Genomic DNA, 24,218 nt, shown 5'->3' on the forward strand with positions numbered 1-24,218 from the left:
CCAACTACCAAGCAACCAATATCTCCCTTTGTGGATATGTATATCTATAAAAAACGCGCTGTTATGGTGTGTGGATAATGACAGTTGGTGCTGTCTGGTTTGTTTTTTTATGTCTGCCAACTGTAAAGATGATTACATGCAGGCTCATTGTGGATCAAGCAACATGAACAAATTACATGGCGGATATCAATAATTTCTTTCTTTTCTTTTTTTTTCTTTTTTTTTTTAACTTCTCTCTTTGAAAGCTATAGACTTTTTTCCCCCCTTTTCGCTAAAGGTCCTCTTTAACCATTCATTCCAAAAAGTGTCCCTACTGTAGATTGTGGTAGAGGTGTGAGAGTGTGAGTCCCTCTGAGGGACAATCATTCATGTGAAATTGTACAATGGACTTTGCAGAGTGCAGCATACATAGATCAGTGCTACATAAATGTGCAGTAATAATAAAGACCTGGATCCCAGGTTAATGATCTTTCCATTCTCTGGTGCCATGCTTTAGTTTGACAGCAGAGAGGATGAGAAATTACTGCAGGCTGCTGAGAAGTTCCAGAGCGAAGTCGCTGTGAAGTTTCCACGCCGGCAATGCCTGACCACTGTGACTGACATCAATGGAAGCTCCGTCTTCATCACCCGATACATCAAAGCCTTACCGCCCCCTCAGGAACTACTAGAAGGCAATCCCAATAATGCACAAGCCACAGCAGTAAGTAGCCCACCTCAGAATAGGTAATTTCCGTTATTGTCTGTTTATAGGTTAATGTGCATACCGTGTGGGAAAAATAATCTTTTTACATCAAATAATTTATATTACCGTTAAGTCAAAATATTTCAACAACCTGCCTACAACTGCAGGTCCTTCTTGTGTCAACAAAACAGCTGTGACCCACTGATGCACTTGCTCTACCTCTGAAGGTGTCCTGTGCTATCCGGCACCGAGATCCTTCCAGTAATGTAAGCTGAGTTGAGGCCTCCATGGATAGGACTTGAATTTGCAGCACAACCCACAGTTCGGGGATGTCCAGTTCCAGTCCTCAAGTGCTGAGGTTCTTCCACATTTCTGGTGCTGCTCAAATTAATTGATGGGACTGAATCAGGAAAGGTGTGGTTCATCAAGTAAACACATTTCTCTGTCCATTCTAAACTTTGTCATGGATATATAGCCCTCAACAGGGCTGTTTCTGACTTATTTGGCACCGCAGGTATCCTCTAAAGAAATACAAAAGTTTCTAATTCCTATGGTGTTCTGGCTACTGGCCTGTGCCTGGAATGGCTGTGCTCAAAAAATACCCTGGCCCTCAAAGACTGGAGTTGGACATCCCTGCCATAGATGCTTGATCAGATTGAGATGTAGGTAAATGGTATACCAAAGCAAACATGATTTATAAGACTAGGTGACCATTGCTCCATGATCCAGTTCTCACACTGAGCCTTGGGTGCTCATCAACTTGTCACTGGTTAACAGGCTGTCCTCCCTAGGATTACTTTTTTGGGAAGTGCTAGCCACTGTGCACCAGGAAAAGCTGCCAGTATGAAGATACTTTGGCCTAGTTGTCTACCCACCACACTATGGCCTTTGTCAAATCTGCACAAATCCATTTGTCTATTTTTCCTACTTTTAAGACATCAACTTTAAAAAGTATGTATTCACACAATGTTATTTCAAAACACACACACACACACACACACACACACACACACACACACACACACACACACACACACACACACACACACACACACACACACACACACTCACACTCTCACACACACTCTCACGCTCTCACACACTCTCACACACTCTCACACACACACACACCATCAGGGGGGGACAACTGACACTGCAGGGGGGGACAACTGACACTGCAGTGAGGGGCCCAGGGCTTCTGGGAGCCCTGGGCTCCCCCAAAGCACTGGAAGGGCCCCATATGCTGGCTGCGGGCCTGTGGATCACTAACCAGCACACCGCGTTCCAGAACTGATGGAAGAGTGACATCAGCGCTTGAACGTGGGGAGCAGATGAGGCACTGGGGCACCACCTTTATCTGGCTACAGGCTACCTATACTGGGCCACCACCTATACCTGGCTACCTATACTGGGGCACCACCTATACTTGGCTACTTATACTGGGGCGCCTATAGCTTGCTACCTATACTTGGGGGCACCTGTACCTGGCTAACCTATACTGGTGCATCACCCATACTAGGCTACCTATACTGGGGGCAACTATATCAGGCTACCTATACCGGGGTACCACCTATAATTGAATACCTATACTGGGGGCACCTGTATCTTGCTGGCCTATACTGAGGCACCAGATATACCAGGCTACCTATACTGGGGGCATCTACACCAGGGTATCTATACTCGGGCAACAACTATAGCTTGCTACTTATACTGGGGGAACCTATACCTGGCTACCTATACTGAGGGCACCTATGCCTGGATACCTATACTGGGGGCACCTATACCTGGCTAGGGCAGGGGGACGAGCTGAGGCAGAAGGAGACAAGAGGTAGCACAGGGGGAACAGAGGTGGACAAAAGAGGTACAGGGAGAAAAGAGATGAGATGGGAACATGAGGTCACAAAAGAGGGGGACAAAAGAGAACGGATAAAAGATAAGAACTGACCTACAAGTCCCTGTCTCATTTGTGAACCGGGGACTACCTGTATTTTGATAGTATTTGGCTACACCCACAACATGCCATGGTTATGCCCACTTTTTTGCCGCATCAAGCTGTGCATGCCGCTTTCTTCAGTGTTGGAGCCATGCACATTTTTCGCCGCAGCGCACTTCGGGCACGGACACGGGGGTGAGGTGGCTAGTGGGCGGGAACATCAACCAGTGGGTGGGGCCTGATGATTTGTGAGGGGCCCCAAAATTTCTGATGGTGGCCCTGCACACACACACACACACACACACACACACACACACACACACACACACACACACACACACACACACACACACACACACACACACACACACACACACACACACACACACACACACACACACACACACACACACACACACACACACACACACACACACACACTCATATGATAACACCATTTGACGCTATATTTCTGCTTTCTGTCATTCTGAAGAGACTCCAGTGACAGTTTTACTGCTAGTAAGGTTTGTCTCTGTATGCTGGATGTGCTGGGCACAGTCCTCCATAGTAATGCCCACAGTGAAAGCTGTTCTCTATAAATGTCATATTTTCTTTACATAAAAATAAAAAGACGAATAAAAAGCCTTTGTATTGCTATTTGCTAGTAATTACTGGAAATACATGTGGCATTTAGAATTTTAGTTAACATTGATAGTTGTCCTTTTAAGGGGAGGTTCATTTGAGACATTTTCAAAATGTTGTGCAAAGTTCCCTTTACTGTTGTCTATGCTAAAGAACAGAATGCTGCAGTGTTCCTGAGCACTTTATAATGCATAAGTATCAGGATAAGATTTTTTTTCTGTATTTTGTATCATGCACCCTCTAGTGGATAATACATAGCAATGCAGAGAACTCATAAGACCTAGCATGTTTCACTGAACCAGGATACTGGACAAAAGTTATTCTATTAAGGGAACATTTTCAGGTCTTATATTTAGTCTGTTGTACATCATACAAGTGGTAATATTGTACAATCAAGACAGAATGGCGTACTGCCTGCTATACGGGTCATACTAAGTTGTTTTTACATTGTGTAGACTGATGGATGTGCAGCAGCTTATTGGATCTTTTCTGTCTCCAGGAGCTGATAGCAAGATACGTCTCCCTCATACCCTTCCTGCCGGACAATGTGTCTTTCGCTGGTGTCTGTAATTTATGGAGTACATCAGATGTGAGTATACTGGACAGCAGCTATTGCCATCTTTAATGGTGTGTATTCTATGGTAAGCCCAGTGCAGGGCTCTGCTGAAGAGACTGCTTTATGACATGGCGCCAGGGGTCAGTGGCTGTGGAGCGTAGGGCTCCCCAAGCATTCTATATATAATTCATATGGCACAACAAAACCTGCCGAGAACATCTACAATATGAGAGGTGTAAGCAGAGGGGAACAGTTTGCTAATGATTACCCTTTGTCAAACCAACTATAGAAGGGATCATTACCAGCATAGCACCTTTGAAAAGCTAATACTGTGGTCGAGGGAGGGCCCCCTAGTGGGCCCCTCTGGTCCAAGGGCACTTGTGCAGTTGAAACCTCTGCAACACCTATTGCTACACCACTGACTAGGGGCGTAACTAGAGGGGAGAGGCACCCGCTGGGGAGGGGGGAGAGCAGTAAGGGACAAGACACACACAGACATAGAACATTTAGATCGCACTTTTCTTGTAGCAGACTCAAAGCACCAGAGCTGCAGCCACTAGAAGTGCTCTATGGGCACTAGCAGTGTTAGGTAATCTTGCCCAAGGTTTCCTACTTTATAAGCAAGGGAGCCTAAACTACTACTTCTCCGTCTGATAAAGGGGTCCATCCTTCAGATCAGGTGTTTTTGTGGCTACGTGTGAAGATTGTGATGTCCACACAGCTTGATAGGATACTTGCAAGATGGGTCACAAAGGGTTAACAAAAGAAAGGTTTGTGAATATTGGGGGCCCCATCAAAGTTTCGCTGGGGGGCCCCCATGATTTGTAGGTACGCCACTGCGTGGCATGCATCTGCCTCATCCAATCCTCACCTTTAGTCATACGGGAAATTCTCTATTCTCTATCTATCTCTTCTCTATCTCTATTCCAGCCATTGTTCAGTCATTCCCAAAGGAAATCTTCAGCAATGCTAAATCATGATCTTCAGGGAAATAGGGTAGAGAAGAATAGGACGTGGTGGTGCTTATTGATTGCTTTAAGACCAGCCAGAACCTGCAGTTCTGTGCTACTGCCTAAACTGACCATGGGGCATACCTCCCAACATTTTAAAATTTGAAATCGGGACACAGGCCACACCCCTAACCACACCCCTAGCCACGCCTACCATAAAGTTTTTTAAATATTTTTTCTTTAATGAATGTTGATGGCCTTATAATTTTTAATAAAAATAACCCTCATATACCCTGCCCGTGGGTGGGGTAGAGGGTGAAAAAAAAACTGTAAAAAAAAAATATGATCGAGGCGCCAGCTGCGCCTAAGTGGGATGCCGATGCCGGCAATACATTACTACCTACCTCCCTCCCTTGAAATCTGCCCCCTGTGTGTCCCCCCGTTAGCAGAGTGCGCAGGGCAGCGGAGCGGGCTGTCATCTTACCGCCGTCCATTGATGCGTAGCGACATCTGGTTTTATTCAACTTCCTGCTTTAGGTGACGTCACAGGAAGCAGATTGAAGTTGGATACCGGTACGCATCGATGGATGCCGGTAAGATGACAGCCGGCTCCGCTGCCCTGCGCACATTGCTAACGGGGGGGGGGGCACAGGGGGGCAAAGTTCAAGGGAGGGAGGTAGTAATGTACTGCCAGCATCCCACATCCCACTTAGGCGCGGCTGGCACCTCGATCATTTTTATTTATTTTTTTTACCCTCTCTGCCCACTGCCGCCCGGGACTTGGGGGGCTCATACCGGGATAGCGGGAGAGCCCCCTAAAATCGGTACAGTCCCGACGAAAACGGGACGGTTGGGGGGTATTCATGGAGTAATCTGGAGCATTATAAATAACTCAACATATGATGATAAAACACATAAGCATGGGTCACCAGCACTGAAAACCATATGGTATGCTTAGGATAATAATATGTCACTAGTACTGTTGCCGAAAGTAATGGATGGATGATCCTTCTTTTTGACCTTTCAGTCATTTAATGTTTGTCTTTACTGAGATGCTCCACTCAATATATTCACTTCCACTTTGCCTTATTACATCTGCTCCAGTCTGAAAATGTAAGCATGTAGTTTTCACTGTCCATAACCTCTGATGATGTAATGTATGATCAGTTTTTATTGCTAAATTTTACTTTGAGGTCTCTTGAGTCCATGGTTAGATTTAAACTTAAAACAGACCTAAACTCTTACACAGCACACAATGAAAAGTTTTTTTATTCCACATAAAGTTGCTAAAGAAATCCTCTGCTCTGTGTTCCCTGTTTGTTTAGCCAGATGAAAGTGTCTAATTAGCAGCTCTCCCCATACAGTAAACACTGAGGCTTAACCCCTTCAGTGTTCCCTGCAAACTGAAACCATATTCTATAGATACCATTTAACTCATACCCATAGCATTATTAGTGTGACAAAACAGTTTCTTGGTATCAGAACAGGTTAACTTTAAATTACTTTTATTTTTTGGTAGAGTACTTTCAGCTGACAGTCAGGGAGTTCCTCTCTATAGATCCGTGGAGCATAGCATATCGGTATGTAAACATCTTTGCTTTTCCCTGATTTAGCAATTCCTGGAGCTCCTGGCTGGTGATGAAGAGGAACATGCAGTATTGCTGTGTAATTACTTCCTCTCCATGGGGAAGAAGGCGTGGCTTGTCATAGGAAACGCCATTCCTGAGGTAAATCCTGTGACACTATAGCCAGCACATATTTGATCGATTACCTCTTACAAATGTTGGTATTGTGTTAAGGATTTTTCCTTCTAGTCTTCATAGAATACTGTTTCCTTTTACAGGGTCCTACTGCATATGTCCTAACACAGGAGCAGCAAGGCCAATACGTCATATGGAATCCCAGCAATGGACGCTATTATGGCCAGTATGACACTTTCTGCCCTTTGCAGAGTGTCGGCTGCCTGATCAACGCCGACAATGTAGGTGTGAGCTCTGATTTCTGTATAATCCTGACTGCATACAGTACCAGTTCATCCCCTTAGTAATACTGGAAAATCAGGCTGCAGGACCTGTTTGCAGTGTGGCACCCCAGTGTGCCGCAGCAGAAGGGGTGTTGTGGAAGATGTATCCTGGGCCATTATTATTATAAGTGAGTCAGCAGGGAGGATGTGTCAGGGCAGGGCTTTACTCTTCCACATGGGAGCAAAACAGCAGTGATAACCAAAGAGGACCTACCCTTTTTTTCACTCTGTCCAAAAGGAAAAATATTTTTTCTTGTTGGACTTTAAAGTGAACCCGAGGCGAACCTAAGGTCAAAAAACAGATATTTACCTAAGAGGAGAGAAGCCTCTGAATCCTGCAGAGGCTTTCCATGCCGTCCTCCACTCATGGATTCCCAGAAAGAAGTATGAAAAGAGCTTGCTGAATTCCTGACCGTGACCGCACTCCTCTTCAGTCACAAGCGTGACCTTACTTTGCCTGTGCAAGTACCACAGTGACTGTGCAGTAAGCCATCCACGCTCCCGCATGAAAAAGAGCATGGTCATAGAGGGTCCCGCGCAGCAGCGGTGAGGACACAGGAACGAGCGCTTTAATTACAGCGCAGGTAGATTTGGGCGCAGTCGCCGCCACTATAGGCCGTTATAGGAATTACAGCTATAGCAGCACACACAGAGTAACTCCGATGCCGTCAGAAGACGAAGTTGAAGTGTTACTTTTAAAACACAGAATTATTTCATTCCCCACCATCCATGGCGACCTGGAGGGGGAATAGTATTTAGCACGGCCGGGAACTTGTGCAGCAGCAGGATCAGCCATATACCGGCTGTATCCTGCGCCCAAGTATCCCGCGCCGATTTTATATGTATCCCACAGGAAGGCTGTGGAGGATCCAGAGGCTTCCCTCTTCTTAGGCAAGTATCTTTTGTTTGACTTTAGGAACGCCTCAGGGTTTAGAGATTTAGAATAACATTTAGACAACATTTCTATCTAGTTCTAGGAAGCCAGACTCAGACCAGAGTACCTTCTAGGCATGAATCCTAGGTTGGTTGGGCCTCACATCAGAAACAGGAAGTGATGTTGACCATGGCGACTGGCTAGTTTATCCATTTCCTTTCCTGGTTGGCACTGGTAGTGCAGAAAGAGGAGCATATTAATGGTTGCCATCAAGCACACTTTGGGAACAATAATGGTCACCATGATCCACACTGATAGGTCTCCTTACCAACAGTTTAATAAATAATGGAGAGGCCACCAATAGCACACTTGGATACATTGTTACTTGGTTTTATATTTCAAATCCTCAGTAATGCCTTATTTGTTATTATGTAGGAGGGAGAGATGAGATGAAGCCAGCACTGCGATTAAGGTAATTTATTCAGGTAATAAAAATACTTACAGTCTGCAAGGGTCAGATGCAATGCAGAAGAGTGGGCGCCAGGTCTATATCCCCCTGCGGACGTCCGTTTCGCACTGCTAGCGCTTGAAAGCGTTCCATTGCGGTGAACAAGCGCTAGCAGCGCGAAACGGACGTCCGCAGGGGGATATAGACCTGGCGCCCACTCTTCCGCATTGCATCTGACCCTTGCTGACTGTAAGTGTTTTTATTACCTGAATAAATTACCCTAATCACAGTGCTGGCTTTATCTCATCTCTCCCTCCTACACAAGCTTGCTTACTGTCACACAGCCTGTGCACGCTTTCCAAGGGAAATATATCCTTACAGTCTAAAGGTGGCCACACACGATACAATAAAATGATCCGATTTTACAGCAATTCGATGAAAACGATCGTATCTCTCGAAAATATCGAAAGCTTTTTTTTCATTCGACTGAAAAATCCGATCGGAATTCCCGTTTTTTCGATTTAAATCGATCCGGAATGCCAGATATTTCTGTTCAATTTCTCTAAAGATTGTATGGTGTGTGTTGGATTGTAAGTTTATTAATATACACACCCTAGCAATTTTCTCAGAGTTTCTAATCAATTTTATCATAATTGGGGAAAAATTGAACATAGGTGTGTGGTACATTGGTCAGATTTTTTAATTTGTTACAATCAGTCAGAAAAATTGATTGCAATTCATAAATTGAACAGATATTTAAAAAATTGTATGGTGTGTGGCCACCTTAATACTTAGTGGAGTCAAGTCCAGTCCTCCTGCTGTAATTATGAGAGTGCTGGAGTCTCCCTTTTTTTTTTATTTGTTATTAGTTGCTTTGGTTATTCAGTTACGTTTAGCTAATCTCATTTGGGTTGTGCTGTTTACTTCTAGATTTGGTTTAATATTCAGCTGTATGATTCTCCAATGAGCATCAGTTTTGACACCGGCCAACCAAACAAGTGGAAAGCGTTCTTCTCACGCGGTTATCCGAATCCTGGACTTTCCAGTGTGCAGGTATGTTCAGTGTAGAGGGGGCGCCACGCTGTTCCCACACCTTTTATGCCATGATGTGTTCCTTTCAGCTTTTTTTGGTCACATCCATCGCCTGTCCACATCTATGAGATTCTTAGCATTACTATGGCACTTTATTGTATGTAGACATAGAAACAGACCCATCCCTAAAACAGCAGGGGATGGGAGGAACAATATAAGTATTGTTATATTGTATTGTACTGTCCACATTTTGATTTTAGTGAATTTTATATAGTAAATAAAGCGAATTCTGTGCCTGGAATTTTCCATCTTTACTGCCTCTGACTGAAGCCAATCCTGATGTTATTATTTCCTCCCTTAAATTTTTTTCCCTCCTAGAAACTGCACTGTCATATCTAGCTTGCTTTGTAAATGCATGTGAGCTCAGCAATGATCAGATTTCAGCAGCTCACTGAACTGCCCTCAGCCAATCAGTGAGGAGCAGGAATGTGGGAGGGGTGGTGACAAGCTTCTTTCTCCTTGGCAATAGCAAAAATAGAGCAAGGCTGACTGAGGTAAGATTTATTACAGCAGAAACATTTCTGAATAGATTGGAATGCAAGGTAAGATGCGGGCTGCATATTAAACACAGAGCAGTACGTAAATGGAATTTGAGTTTGTGGCTGATAATCCCTCTTAATAAGGATGGTAAATGAGATGCTATTTTTTCTGATTTACATTTAATTTAAATTGAATGCAGCTCAGAAGCTGGCCAATCAGAAGTACTTCCTGCTGATTTTTATTGGCTCAATTCCAAGTTGCATACGGTTTGTATTAAATGTTTATGAAAGTCTAAAAAACTATCACTAGTCATAACCACAAGGGTTACACACATCCAATTTCATCACTTCCATGTAGTATGAAGGCCAACAGGTTTTGAATACCATGAACTGGTTATATAGGTTAGCTCTCATACTACAGTACTTGGAAGTGGTAAATTTAGCTATTCAAACTTGGATGTACGACGCACCCCAAGTTCAGTTGACTGTATATTCTGCCAGATATAGGTTGGATTTTTATCCTAAAGATCTTGTTGAAGCCACTAAAGTCAGATCAACCAATTCCCCTGACCTAGCGGGGAAATCACTTGGAGCGCTTGTTTGTACTGTGACTTGCGTATGTTTTCATGCTTACACGTGTCTTCCTGCAGCTTTAATAAAATGCATTTGTACTGACTTCTAGCCAGAAGAACTGATATACCAGCGTACAGATAAAGCTGCTGCAAGGGAACTGCAAGACAGGTAAGAGCGGACACAGCCTTATGCTACCCATACATGGACCAATAACGGCCTGATATGCCAAGTGCTTGATTCCTCCGATTAGACGTAGACGGGGCTGTTTCTGGTCGTTTGATGCCCCAGGCAAGGCACCTTTTGTTGTTGCCCCACCCCTCCCCCTAACTTGTGGGGGAACCAATAAAAAATGGGTTATACTTGCATATGATTTTGTTTTGTTTTTTTAAGTGAGTCCATAAGAATACAAAAGTAATTCTCAGGCCAGATATTCCTTACTGGCTTACTAAATTCACTTAATAACTGGATCTTTACAGGTAAATAATGCCTAAAAATCAACATTGTTCCATCAATCAATACAGACTAAATCTAAAACATAAGCACATTGATAGTTCCTGCTATACTATTGTCATATTACTCAGGCTTCCTTTGTTATGTGCACATTTAGGTCTTCAAATTGACGACATCCTTTCCTTTCATGCTGGAACTTGCATTTGTGTATAAAATTCTGTAAAGCACAGTGTGCTAAGAATAGCTCTGTAGTGCCCCCTTCAGCAGTGTCACCCTATGCATATGCCTGGGTTGCCTATGACTAAAAACTGCCTTAGGTAGTGATCTGAATGAAGGTAGTGATCTGATTGAAGGTAGTGATCTGATTAAAGGTAGTGATCTGATTGAAGGTAGTGATCTGATTAAAGGTAGTGATCTGATTGAAGGTAGTGATCTGATTGAAGGTAGTGATCTGATTGAAGGTAGTGATCTGATTCGGGAGTAGTGATCGATTCAATGACCTTATCCACTCGATCTCAATTTGAGTTCAGCAGACATCTCATTAAGAATCACTCAAATGGCACTGTTAATTGTGGCAGAAAACGATGCAGTTAATTTTCCCCATCGGCATGACAGAGATTTCCCAACTTGCTCTATTATACTTTTAATTGCTTAAGTGAACAAAATTGATCAAAGGTCGATCAGTCAGGTATATTCCTTACATTAAGTCCCTGGAAGATTCCATCAAAGTGAATTGCTTGGAAAAATCAGTATGTGTATGGTGATCCTTAAAGAATAACTCAGGCAACAGGGGATATGGAGGCTGCCATATTTATTTCCTTTTAAACAATACCAGTTGCCTGGCAGCCCTACGGGTCTATTTGACTGCAGTAGTGTCTGAATCACACACCAGAAACAAGCATGCAGCTAATCTTGTCAGATCTGACAATAAAGTCAGAAATACCTGATCTGCTGCATGCTTGTTCAGGGTCTATGGCTGAAACTATTAGAGGCAGAGGATCAGCAGGTCTGCCAGGCAACTGGTATTGCTTAAAAGGAAATACATATGGCAGCCTCCATATACCTCTTGCTATACACTTATAGATTGCCACCCAGTTCCTCTCTGATTGGGATCACCTCTTACCACTCACAGCACATACATTGACAATAGGTTCCAGAAGGGAATCTATTGAAAATCGACTGCAGCATTTCACTGTTTGATGTAATTCAACACTATGGCCTATCAATTGTCTATCACTCCTGTCCCATCCCGATCAATTTTCCATCCTGCCCATTCAATGCTTTCTATCAGTTTTTGGTCAAAATTAGATCGTTTGGAAATTTGAGGAATCGATTAAGAGAATCAAATTGAAATAGTGATGAATGTATGGTTACCTTTAATACAACTGTGAGATTGAATTACAAAGTTGTGTAAAACCTATGTATTCAACGTGTAGTAAGCGTACCCCAGGGGGTACTTCTGATGGTTTCAGGGGGTACTCGGGCTTCATATACTTAACCAAGAATAACAAATTTAGAGTTTTAGAAAATGATAAATCTTAGTTAATCAACACCAAATTAGTGTTTTAGCTAATTAAAAGCAATAGTAAATGTTTGAAAATTGTTTAGAACCAATTATTATGTACTACGATTAAATATATATTTGTCAAGGAGTACTTGTCATAATGTTTACTATGCCAGGGGGTACTTAGTGAGTACAGGGATTTAAAGGGGGTTCATACCAATAAAATGTTGAGCAACACTGGTGTAAAAGAAACAGGGCTTCCTGTAGGTTTTTAGATCTTTGGAAGCGATTAATCTCCGCATGGCCAGAGTATGTAAGGGGGTGGATGTAGGGACCATAGCACATTATGGTTTCAAAACTGTTGTTGTATAACATTCCTCATTTCAATACTTTTTAGTGTTTCTTCAACAGCCAGAGGCTACACTTTGTACTGTCAGGAGGGGTTGGGAGACCTTTATGGTGGAGAACAGAGTTTCAGTGCAATGAACCGGCTGCCTTCCCATTACACCACAGTCTTTCTACAATGATCCCTTTGTATGGCCATAACTCTATTTATATCACATTCCTAGCAATGCTGACAGCAGGAGGGCATCTTTAAGGGTACCTGAGGTGACAGGGATATGGAAGCGGACATATTTATTTCCTCTTAAGCAATACACATTGCCTGACTGTCCTGCTGATCCTTTGCCTCTAATACTTTGAGGTCCCTCTTACCCTTTGCGTTGCCCTATTTTACCGCAAGGGGCCGCAAAAGCAATGGAAGTCTATGGAGACTTTCACACTTATTGTGTTCTGTTACGGTGCGCAAAGGCTGCAGCAAATTACCGCAGGCACCACACTTAACGCACGGGGCATGGGGTAATTCAAGTCTCGCAATGTGGCACACATAGGCAGACTATCAGACATGCCAGTGACGTACTTCCTACCCCAATGATGTACTTCCTGCCCAGCACTGGGAGCGCATCACTGAACGGGGGCCGGCGCTATGCATATGACCGTCGGCGCAGTGTGTCACAGGGTCATATGATTGACATTTTTTTTTGCGTTGCGTTGTAAACCCAGCCTTGGCCATACACCCTGAACAAGCATGCAGATAAGAGGTTTCTGACAAATATCTGACAACATTAGCCCCATGCTTGTTACAGGTGTGTGATTCAGGCACTACTGACCAGAATGATGAACAGAGCTGCCAGACAACTGGTATAGTTTAAAAGGAAATAAATATGGCAGTCTCCATATACCTCTCACCCTGGGTTCCACACATCCAACCCATAATATCTCACCAGCAGGCAGATAGAGGGGGCCCTTGGCTTTGTATAGCAACTAGGATCAGCATTATTCTATGCAAAATTCCCCAAAGTCTATCATCCAAGAAGCCATGTGTCGCCACTCAAACGTGATTGCCAAATATGCAAATATGAAACCTTAACCCCAGACCCATGTCAGTCCCTCTGTTGTAAATGGTTATCTTTATCTAATTTTGGAAATGTCAGTCAGTGGCGTACCAATGGGGTGTGCAGAGGTGGTGGCCGCACTGGGGCCCTGGACCAGAGGGGCCCACAAGGGACCCTCCTTCAACCACTGTATTAGCTCTTCATTGGTGCCATGCTGGTACATGTGCTTTGAATAGTGGCAATCATTAACAGACTGTTCTCCTCCCCAGCCTACACCTCTCTGACACCGGGACTGTCCTTGGCAGATGTATCAAATGTGTATAAATTGCTTGAGGGATCCCAATGTAAGACTTGCACTGGGGCCCGTAGTTCCTTAGTTCTGCCACTGCAATTGATACATAGTTTGAAAATCAGTTAAAGGACCACTATCGCGAAACGCTATGTACCCCCATAGTCGTTAGTGCATACAGAAGAATCACTGTGTATTTCTTTTTAATTGTTAGTGGTTTTTGTTTAACATCTTAGTGAGTCCTGTATGCTGGCTCAGTGCAGAGGCCCCTGATGGACCCTGGGAGCTCTAAATAAACAAATAGTCCTTTTTTTCCCATCATCCTCCGTAACTGTGACGATTGGACTTCCGTGAGGCTCCAGCAGCAGAAAGCTGCCTGGGTGATTGGGAAGGGGGAAGTGCGAGGGTCTTTTGATGTGTGTGCCAGCCACAGGAGAAACGGCACAAGTGGTCCCAATGATTTATATGATGGAGGGTGAGGGAAAAAAAAGACTGTTTCTTCAGATAGCTCCCAGAGTCCATCAGCTCAGCGTCAGAGTCCATATACAGTGCTCACATGGATGTTAAAAAAAAAACCACTAACAGTTAAAAATTCACTGTATGTATGCAGTGAATGCTGTATTTTTTGGACTATAAGACTCACTTTTTCTCCCCCAAAAGTGGGGGAAAAAAACTCACTGCGTCTTACAGACCAAAAGCAGGGAGTTCCTGACTTGTGAACATCTACCAATACGAACCTCCAACCTACTGCAATGTCAGGGACTCCTGTACTGTGTCCATTCAGAGGAGGACACATGGGGGACACAAGACTGACAGAGGAGGACACAAGAGGTACAAAGGGGCTATAATCCACAAGATGCCCCTTCACCATGGATGCACCAGGTTTCGTACATATTTGTTTCCCCTGGTTTTAGTCCTCTAAATCTAGGTGCGGCTTAACCCCCATACACACGGCAGATTTTTGCGAACGACTGAACGACGTTGGCGTGCGGACGACTGAACAACGGGACATTCAAACGACCCATCGTTCGCAAAAATCCGCCGTGTGTATGGACCTTTATGGTCAGGAGCGTCTTCTAGTCCGAAAAATATTTTACAATGGGGGTATTTAAAAACAAATTGTTTTGCGATGGTGATCTTTTGAGCACAGCAGGGTTTCTGAAGTGCTGTCGTGTGTAATGCTTGTTCCTGTTTAAATAACTTTCATCCCTTTTATCTGCAGGATTGAGAAATTATTGAAGGAGAAGATCATGGAGTGGAGGCCCAGGAACCCAACCCGCTGGAACAGATACTGCACATCCACCCTGCGAAACTTCCTGCCATTACTGGAGCAGAACCAGGGCAAAGATGTGGAGGAGGACCACCAGGCGGAGCTGCAGAGACAGCTGGGAGATTACAGGGTCAGTTACACCGCAGCTCACACAAACCTAGTTACTAGACCAGGGTCAGGCAAACTATGGCCTGTGGGCTGTATCTGGCCCGTTAGTGTTTTTGAATAATTTGCATAACACTACTATAAAATGTGCATCAGAGTTATTTGCATCTCATTGACCATCCCTGATCACAAGAATTTAGTTGTTTATGCATGATAGTAATGTGGTCTGATAATACTGACAATACACCCTCCTCATTCCTGCAGTGTTATTAGTGGTCCACTTTAGTATTGTCAACAGGATACTGCCTTCCATGATGCATGATGGGAATTTCATCCCTGGCAGCTTCATCTAGAAATGGTATTGCTAGCCTTCCTCTTGGCCATTATCTTGTATATAATGTTACAGTAGAATCCCTTTGTAGTACACTCAGGGAAAAGTGGTTTACGATATCAGAAATTTTCATAGTGAAGCACATAAAGTACACTATAGTAATGTATCATAATTCAGTCAATAAATGGAGCCATTGTTTTCTTTTCAATGCTTCAGCAAGCGAGCACAGACAGTCTAAACTAGATCAAAATGGACAGTCTTCAACTAAGCAGGGATTTTCATGCAATAATCACTTAAAGAGGATCTGTAACATCAAAAACATCCCCTGGGGGTTACTCACCTCGGGTGAGGGGAAGCCTCCGGATCCTAAAGAGGCTTCCCACGCCGTCCTCTCTGTCCCACGGGGGTCTCGCTGCAGCCCTCCGAACAGCCGGCGACAGACCCGACTGTCAGTTCAATATTTACCTTTGCTGGCTCCAACGGGGGCGCTGTGGCTGCTTTCGGCTCCGAACTACATGGAAATACCCGATCTCAGTCGGGTCCACTCTACTGCGCAGGCGCCGGAAACTTGCGTCTGCGCAGTAGAGCAGACCCGACGGTGATCGGGTATTTCCGCCTACTTCGGAGCCGACAGCCGTCAGAACGCCTGCACAGGAGCCGGGAAGGTAAATATTGACGTCATCTTTCACGGAGGGCTGCAGCGAGACCCCTGAGGGACGGAGGACGGCGTGGGAAGCCTCATTAGGATCCGGAGGCTTCCCCCACCCGAGGTGAGTACCCCCCCAGGGGATGTTTTGACGTTACAGATCCTCTTTAACAGTTTGCACAGAAAGTATCACTCTCACCAGTTAATACAGTGGTTTGCAAAAGTATTCAGTTTTCCACATTTTGTCACATTACTGCCACAAACATGAATCAATTTTATTGGAATTCCACGTGAAGGACCAATACAAAGTGGTGTACATGTGAGAAGTGAAACAAAAATCATACATGATTTGCAAACATTAAAAAAAAGATAACTGCAAAGTGGGGTGTGCGTAATTATTCGGCCCCCTGAAGCAATACTTTGCAGAACCATCTTTTGCTGCAATTACAGCTGCCAGTCTTTTAGGGTATGTCTCTACCAGCTTTGCACATCTAGAGACTGAAATCCTTGCCCATTCTTCTTTGCAAAACAGCTCCAGCTCAGTCAGATTAGATGGACAGCGTTTGTGAAGAGCAGTTTTCAGATCTTGCCACAGATTCTCGATTGGATTTAGATCTGGACTTTGACTGGGCCATTCTAACACATGGATATGTTTTGTTTTAAACCATTCCATTGTTGCCCTGGCTTTATGTTTAGGGTCGTTGTCCTGCTGGAAGGTGAACCTCCGCCCCAGTCTCAAGTCTTTTGCAGACTCCAAGAGGTTTTCTTCCAAGTTTGCCCTGTATTTGGCTCCATCCATCTTCCCATCAACTCTGACCGGCTTCCCTATCCCTGCTGAAGAGATGCACCCTGGCAGCATGATGCTGCCCCCCACCATATTTGACAGTGGGGATGGTGTGTTCAGAGTGATGTGCAGTGTTAGTTTTCTGCCACACATAGCGTTTTGCATTTTGGCAAAAAGTTCCATTTTGGTCTCATCTGACCAGAGCACCTTCTTCCACATGGTTGCTGTGTCCCCCACATGGCTTGTGGCAAACTGCAAACAGGACTTCTTATGCTTTTCTGTTAACAATGGCTTTCTTCTTGCCACTCTTCCATAAAGGCCAACTTTGTGCAGTGCACGACTAATAGTTGTCCTATGGACAGATTCCCCCACCTGAGCTGCAGATCTCTGCAGCTCGTCCAGAGTCACCATGGGCCTCTTGACTGCATTTCTGATCAGCGCTCTCCTTGTTCGGCCTGTGAGTTTAGGTGGACGGCTTTCTCTTGGTAGGTTTACAGTTCCTTCCATTTCTGAATGATCGCTTGAACAGTGCTCCGTGGGATGTTCAAGGCTTTGGAAATCTTTTTGTAGCCTAAGCATGCTTTAAATTTCTCAATAACTTTATCCCTGACCTGTCTGGTGTGTTCTTTGGACTTCATGGTGTTGCTCCCAATATTCTCTTAGACAACCTCTGAGGCCATCACAGAACACACACAGGTGCACTCTATTTAGTCATTAGCACTCATCAGGCAATGCCTATGGGCAACTGACTGCACTCAGACCAAAGGGGGCTGAATAATTACGCACACCCCGTTTTGCAGTTATTTATTTGTAAAAAATGTTTGGAATCGTGTATGATTCTTGTTCCACTTCTCACGTGTACACCACTTTGTGTTGGTCTTTCATGTGGAATTCCAATAAAATTGATTCATGTTTGTGGCAGTAATATGACAAAATGTGGAAAACTTCAAGGGGGGGCAAATATTTTTGCAAACCACTGTAAATGTACAGTACTGATAGTGGGCTCTTCTGTTCACATTCCTGGCAGCCTGGATGATGCTGTAGTGTTGCAGCCATGCACAAGCAAGTCACAGATGCCAGGCAGTTCCCTCAGTAATCAGGCAGCAGCTTACACAGGAAGCATAGGTCTCACCAGCTGGTGCTTTTGAGGTAGTCCACGCAGGCCCAGAGTAGTGTGCAAATAGCAAGCAGGCTACAATTTGCTGCCAGCTCGCCCACCAACTATGGCTCATGGGTCTCCAACTGACGTATGACACATGTGCCCACCCACTTTCCACTATAGCCGGATACACAATACCGCAGGGACCAAAACACAGATTTACTATAACAGAAGTTCTATTTATATCAGCATTTACTATACCAGAAGTTATCCCCATACTTGTAATGGTGCTTGGCCAGGACCTACACATTAGTTTACTATAATGAGATTATACTGTTACTTCTTTACCCACTCTGTATACACTGCAGAATAGGTGCAGATCATGTGACTCATCACATGACTTATCAGCAGTCACAGGGTTGGCACTTGGCAGGCACACATGAAATCCTCCCTTCCCTCAGGGCAGCATTCATTCTGCATCCAGGAGAGTTAATCATCCAATGCTTTTCTTTTAGTTCTCTGGCTTCCCAATCAACATGCCGTTCTCAGAAGTGACTCCGCTGATAGAGGCCGTCTACAGTACTGGTGTCCACAATAACATGGTGCCCAATGTGGAGTTTGCCCTGGCCGTGTATGTGCACCCCTACTCCAAGAACATCTACTCCGTTTGGCTATACGTTGCCTCGCTCATCCGGAACAGATGATCAGCAGCTGCTGGGATGTCATCCCCTTGCCAACCTGCATAGCAAAACATGATGCTTTGTTTATGAACAATCCTATTACTCTCAGTACACCCGTTTTCCCCCCCCAAAACTATGGCTCATTAGCCCTGATGTACAAAACATTTGTCACCAGTTATCTCGCAGTTAGCCTGATGCAATAAAAAGAGAAATGTCACAAACTTTGATAAGAAGAGGGAAGCCTCTGCATCCTATAAAGGCTTCCCACAGCGTCCCTATTGCTTCCTGTGGATCCTCCATAGATCACTGACAAGAGTTTGTGATTAAAGAGTAACTGTCAGGCTGCAGAAGCTAATTTAAACCTCTATTCTCCTGTGTTCAACAGTTTAGAAGGAAGCCATAAAGCAATTAGTGAAGATAAAAATCTCAGTTACCTTTGATGTGTGCTTATCAGCAAGTCTGTTACAGAGCCATAAGGACGCAAGCCGCATACTAAACTGCAAAGCATTCTGGGGCCCTCCCCTCGGCTGCTAATGAGACGGTACAGGAGCTTCTAATCAGTCCAGCTCGTAGCACTGATAAATATCCGGGCAGAGTACACTGCAGGAGTCAGCTATTGTTCCTAGCCACATGGCTCATTAATATTCACTGCACACTGTGTTGTTCAAGTAGGAGCTTATCTGTGATCAGGAAGCAGGCAGGACATGACGACACATTTGACAGAAAAACATGGAGCCTGCCATGAGCTGTCAGGAGCATCTATCTCTGCATATACTATATACAAATTCTGTGAAATCCAAACGTGGACAGTGAAATGCATATGTAATGTAAGTACAGCCAATCTTTAGCTACTGATATATGTGTTTATTTTCTCTGAGACCTTATACCTAACAGCTCCTCTTTAAGGCTGCGCTCCTCAAGCACGGCTGTACAGGCGCTCCTGCGCAGTAAGGCGGAGCAGCTCTGCCACTGCGCAGGCATGGCTGTGCTCACAAGACCTGATCAGCTGGAGGGTCCCAGGCAGAGGACAGTGTGGGAAGCCTCTGCAGGACCCAGAGTCTTTCCTCTCCTTAGGTAAGCTTGTGTTTCTGAACCCGAGCTAAAAAGCACAAGCATTTAAACTAACCTGGGCTTCTTTGCTGTCCTCCCAGGCCACTCCGTTGTCCCACAGCAGAATCTGTGATCTAGGCCAGTCACGCTCCACTGCAAATGTGCAGTCCTGGTCGCGCACTCCCGTGACCAGGAGCGTGCTAAGCAAGTGATCTGCGCATGCGCAGAACGCTCCTGGCGGCGGGAATGCAATCAGGGTGCACGCCTGGCTGGACCGCGCATGTGCAGTGGAGAATAACTGGAGAATTTACTGAGCCAACTGCAGGACAATGGAGCACCCTGGGAGGACGGCAAAGGAAGCCCAAGGCCTACTGGGGGCTGGAGGAAGCACCAGATAAGTATAAATGCTTTGTCTTTTTTATTCTCTAGTATACTTTAAGAAGTACCTAAAGTGAGATGTAACATAAAGAACATGTTGCTACTTAGAACTTGTCTGTATTTCATATTTAAGTTCTTCAGCTATTCGGGTTAACATCCTAGAGCTATAGATCAGTCTCTCTGTACTCAGATGAAGTTGGACTGCAGCACAATTCTCCTGATAACTATTAAGAGGTCATAAAACCTGTGTCTGGCTGTGACAAACAATCCTGACAGCAGAGATAAAAGTTCAATATGTCCTCATTAATCTGTATGGGAGCTGAATACACATAAAGAGCAGCAATGGATGGCAGTGAGATAGTTTCAAACCCTTAACTTAGGAATATGGCATAGCAGGATTCATTTTATAGATACAATTGTTTATTTAGGTTAGGTTCACAGTGGACAGTTGCATAACGCACGCGTTAGAGTGTGAACTGCAATGGAGACTGGCCATAGACGTAAATACAAAACCTGCATGCAGCGAGTCAGAATAATGCATTCTGTTACAACGCAGTAATGTGAACAGGCTCATAGAATTGTATGGGCAGTGAGTTGACATGCAGAGTTATTCTGCAACGCAACTGATCACTGTGAACCTTAGTCAATTTTCACATTACGCCTTACCATAAACAAAAAACACAGTACTTTATAACTGTGTAGCATCTTTTTCTTTCTGTATCTATAGAGTAACTTTTCAGCATGCTGCAAGAAAAACCAGCCCTGAGAAGCAGTTTGTCATCATAAAATTGACTTTGGTATCATTTTAATTACGGTACCTTATAAATAGTTTTCTGCTTTCTGGATGCTGAAAGATTGCATATAATTAAGTGATAAAGGATGGCATAACTCTTGAGAAAAGTTTGGTTCCTCAGTACTGGTATATTTTATTAACACATGTGCCTCCCAAATTATCCTCTGTGTGCATTGGTTTTTATATTTTTAAACAGATTCTATATTTGTAAATATGTATTTATATAAATTTCTATTTTCCTACTATTTTACAGAAATGGAAATGAATAAAATACATTTGTAAATCAGACTTGATTTCAGTATGCATTGATTTATGATGGAGGATAGTGTGGCAATAGGTGTATATTTTACTCCTACATTTGTAAGATGAATGATTATTGTATGCACGAGAAATTAGAATATTGTGCAAAAGTCCATTTATTTCAGTAATTCAGCTTAACTACCTGGGTCCGCCTACCGCCGATGGGCGTGGTCTCACCGGCAGCAACAGGACTGCCTAGCGCCATTTGGCGTCAAGTCCTGGGGCTTCAGTTTCCCAGGGAACGGGCACGCGCGATCGTTCCCTGCCACTTCACAGAGCGGAGTTCCGTGATTAGCCTGCTAGCCGCCGATTGTGGCTAGCAGGCTGTTTGTAAACGTAAGGGGAAAGAAATCCCCTTTGTTTACATCCGTACAGTGCTGCAGTCCCTGGCAGCGCTGTACGAGATCGGCGATCCCCGGCCTCTGATTGGCCGGGGAGCGCCGTCCTCTCATAGGCTGATGCCTAGGAGAGACGGAACAGGACGGATCGCCGTCCTGTTAAAATCTGAGCACCGAGGGGAGGGAGGGAGAAACAGCCTTAGAGGCTGAAAAAAAACCAAAATACTGCCACAGCGATCGGACCCCTCAGGCGGCATGTCCTGTTAGGGACAAAAAAAAGGAGGTGAGTCCGATCGCTGGGCTCCATAGCTGGGCTGTGCAGGAGGCTGAAAAGCCTGCACAGCCCAGCGCAACACATCACAGCCTGGTCATTGGGGGGGGGGGGGGGGGGGGTCAACACTGCGGTCGTCAAGTGGTTAAAAGGTGAAACTAATATATGAAATAGACTCTTTACATGCAAAGTGAGATATGATGATTATGGCTTACAGCTTATGAAAACCCCAAAATCAAATGTATTAGACTCATTAGCTTCCCATTTCATATATTGGTTTCATTTTTTTAAGTTGAATTACTGAAATAAATAGACTTGCATGATATTCTAATTTTTCCAGTTTCACCTGTAGGCCTCCAAGCTTGTTGGGTAGGTAACCTATATCCATGCAGTAAGCATACATCAGATAAACAGAGAACAAAAAGGATAGACATACACTGTGATTGCTAAGCAAGGAGTAAAGAGGAGGGGAAGGTTTTAGCATCAGGTTTTCTCTGCAAGTTTTACATGGGGCCCCAAGCAATCTGAGATGGAGCGCCAAAACCTATCATGGACAGCTGCAGTGTCGGAGAGGTATAATCCGACTAAAGAAAAGGTTTACAGGTAGTACTATTCAATCCATATATAGAGGTATTCATTACCAGCATAGCACCAATCAAAAGATAAGATGGAGGGGCCCTGGGGCAGTCGCAATCAATGCAAATCCTATTTCTACGCCACTGCCCCAGGCGATCCTAAACCCAAGAAAACAAGATACAGAGGAAAGTCTCTGAATCATCCACAGGCCCCCATGTCCTGCAGCCCACAATCATTCTGAAAATTGCAACTGCGCTTTTCTTCAGCACGGAGCCGCTCATGGACCAGCAGCTCTGGCTTAGTGCGCAGGCACAGCCGTACTCACACAGGCGCATTGCAGCCACATAACACACATCCAACAGATTGTTTAGCCATTGTAAAATCTTTCTTCTCCCTAATTTACATTCAGACATTTATCACTGGTTGTGACATCGTTAGTTACTGAGAGTTCTATTCTCAGAGGGAAATACTGCTTGCTTGGCAGTTGGAAAAAGCAGTTATTTTTTTACAATGCAATGAGGTTCACAGACCACAAACTGTCAGGACCGTGGTCAGGACATCACACTGTGGGAGGGGTTTTTAACACAATATCAGCCATACAGACCCTCCTGATTATCTATTTGAGAAAAGGTAAAGATTTCTTGTGGGAAAGGTGGTATCAGCTATCAAATACTGCCAAGGTGGAATTTTATTGGTCATTTTTCAAGCTGCATAAATTGGATACAGATTTGTATATTCCTGCATCAGCTTGGACTCATTTGCATTTCATTGACCATTAGTGTTTAAGTTGTTAAAAAGCGGTCTGGCCATGGTGGGCTGGCATACAATCGGTACCTGACCTTTATGCTCAATTTATGTTTCCTTCCAATGTCCATGTCAGCACACTACAGGGTTAATCCCGCCCCTTAACACCTCCAGGACATGTCTATATAAATCTTAAGCCCTCCCCTAGCCAGTGCTTTTTTTTCCCTGTCCTCCTCCAGGACTGTCATTTTTTCTTTTTTTCCTTTTTACCATTTATTTCAACTCATATTTTTGTGTCCTACCTGCTGTTTTCTTGGCAGCCACCACACTTAGCCTTGTGCGTGAAGCCCCGCTGGTTTACCTTAAAGGATACCCCAACTGAAATGTGACATAATGAGATAGACATGTGTATGTACAGTGCCTAGCACACAGATAACTATGCTGTGTTCCTTTTTTTCTTTCTCTGCCTGAAAGAGTTAAATATCATATGTAAGTGGCTGACTCAGTCCTGACTCAGACAGGAAGTGACTACAGTGTGACCCTCACTGATAAGAAATTCCAACTATAAAACACTTTCCTAGCAGAAAATGGCTTCTGAGAGCAAGAAAGAGGTAAAAAAGAAGGAATTTCTTATCAGTGAGGGTCACACTGTAGTCACTTCCTGTCTGAGTCAGGACTGAGTCAGCCACTTACATACCTGATATTTAACGCTTTCAGGCAGAGAAAGAAAAAAAGGAACACAGCATAGTTATCTGTGTGCTAGGCACTGTACATACACATGTCTATCTCATTATGTCACATTTCAGTTGTGGTATCCTTTAAATAGGTATAAGCGGTGGTCCCCCTCTTTCTGCTGGTCTTTCTGGTGGTGATTTTTTTCTTCCTGTGAGGCCGCATACGCTGTAAACCAGCGTACATCGGATTGGGCAGCATTGGACGCCAAATGCGGACCAGCCTGGGACGC

The 24,218-nt window shown here is 44.3% G+C and overlaps 1 protein-coding gene across 4 annotated transcripts in view; it reads left to right on the forward strand.

Moving 5' to 3' along the window:
* CC2D2A (coiled-coil and C2 domain containing 2A) overlaps nucleotides 1-21,259 on the forward strand; it is a 135,113-nt gene extending 113,854 nt beyond the window's left edge. For 3 of the 4 annotated variants that reach the window (XM_068277619.1, XM_068277639.1, XM_068277629.1), the window contains 8 exons: nucleotides 497-700; nucleotides 3,757-3,846; nucleotides 6,377-6,490; nucleotides 6,607-6,744; nucleotides 9,039-9,161; nucleotides 10,362-10,420; nucleotides 15,112-15,289; nucleotides 18,640-21,259. In XM_068277619.1, coding sequence (XP_068133720.1) covers nucleotides 497-700; nucleotides 3,757-3,846; nucleotides 6,377-6,490; nucleotides 6,607-6,744; nucleotides 9,039-9,161; nucleotides 10,362-10,420; nucleotides 15,112-15,289; nucleotides 18,640-18,828 — 1,095 coding nt within the window. In that variant the 3' untranslated portion in view covers nucleotides 18,829-21,259. Of the gene's footprint in view, nucleotides 1-496; nucleotides 701-3,756; nucleotides 3,847-6,376; nucleotides 6,491-6,606; nucleotides 6,749-9,038; nucleotides 9,162-10,361; nucleotides 10,421-15,111; nucleotides 15,290-18,639 lie in introns of those variants that run through there. The other variant, XM_068277646.1, reaches the window with a different exon arrangement.
* Nucleotides 21,260-24,218: the final 2,959 nt, after the last annotated feature.

The sequence above is a fragment of the Hyperolius riggenbachi genome, chromosome 1, assembly GCF_040937935.1.
Source record: "Hyperolius riggenbachi isolate aHypRig1 chromosome 1, aHypRig1.pri, whole genome shotgun sequence".
NCBI classification, from domain to species: domain Eukaryota; kingdom Metazoa; phylum Chordata; class Amphibia; order Anura; family Hyperoliidae; genus Hyperolius; species Hyperolius riggenbachi.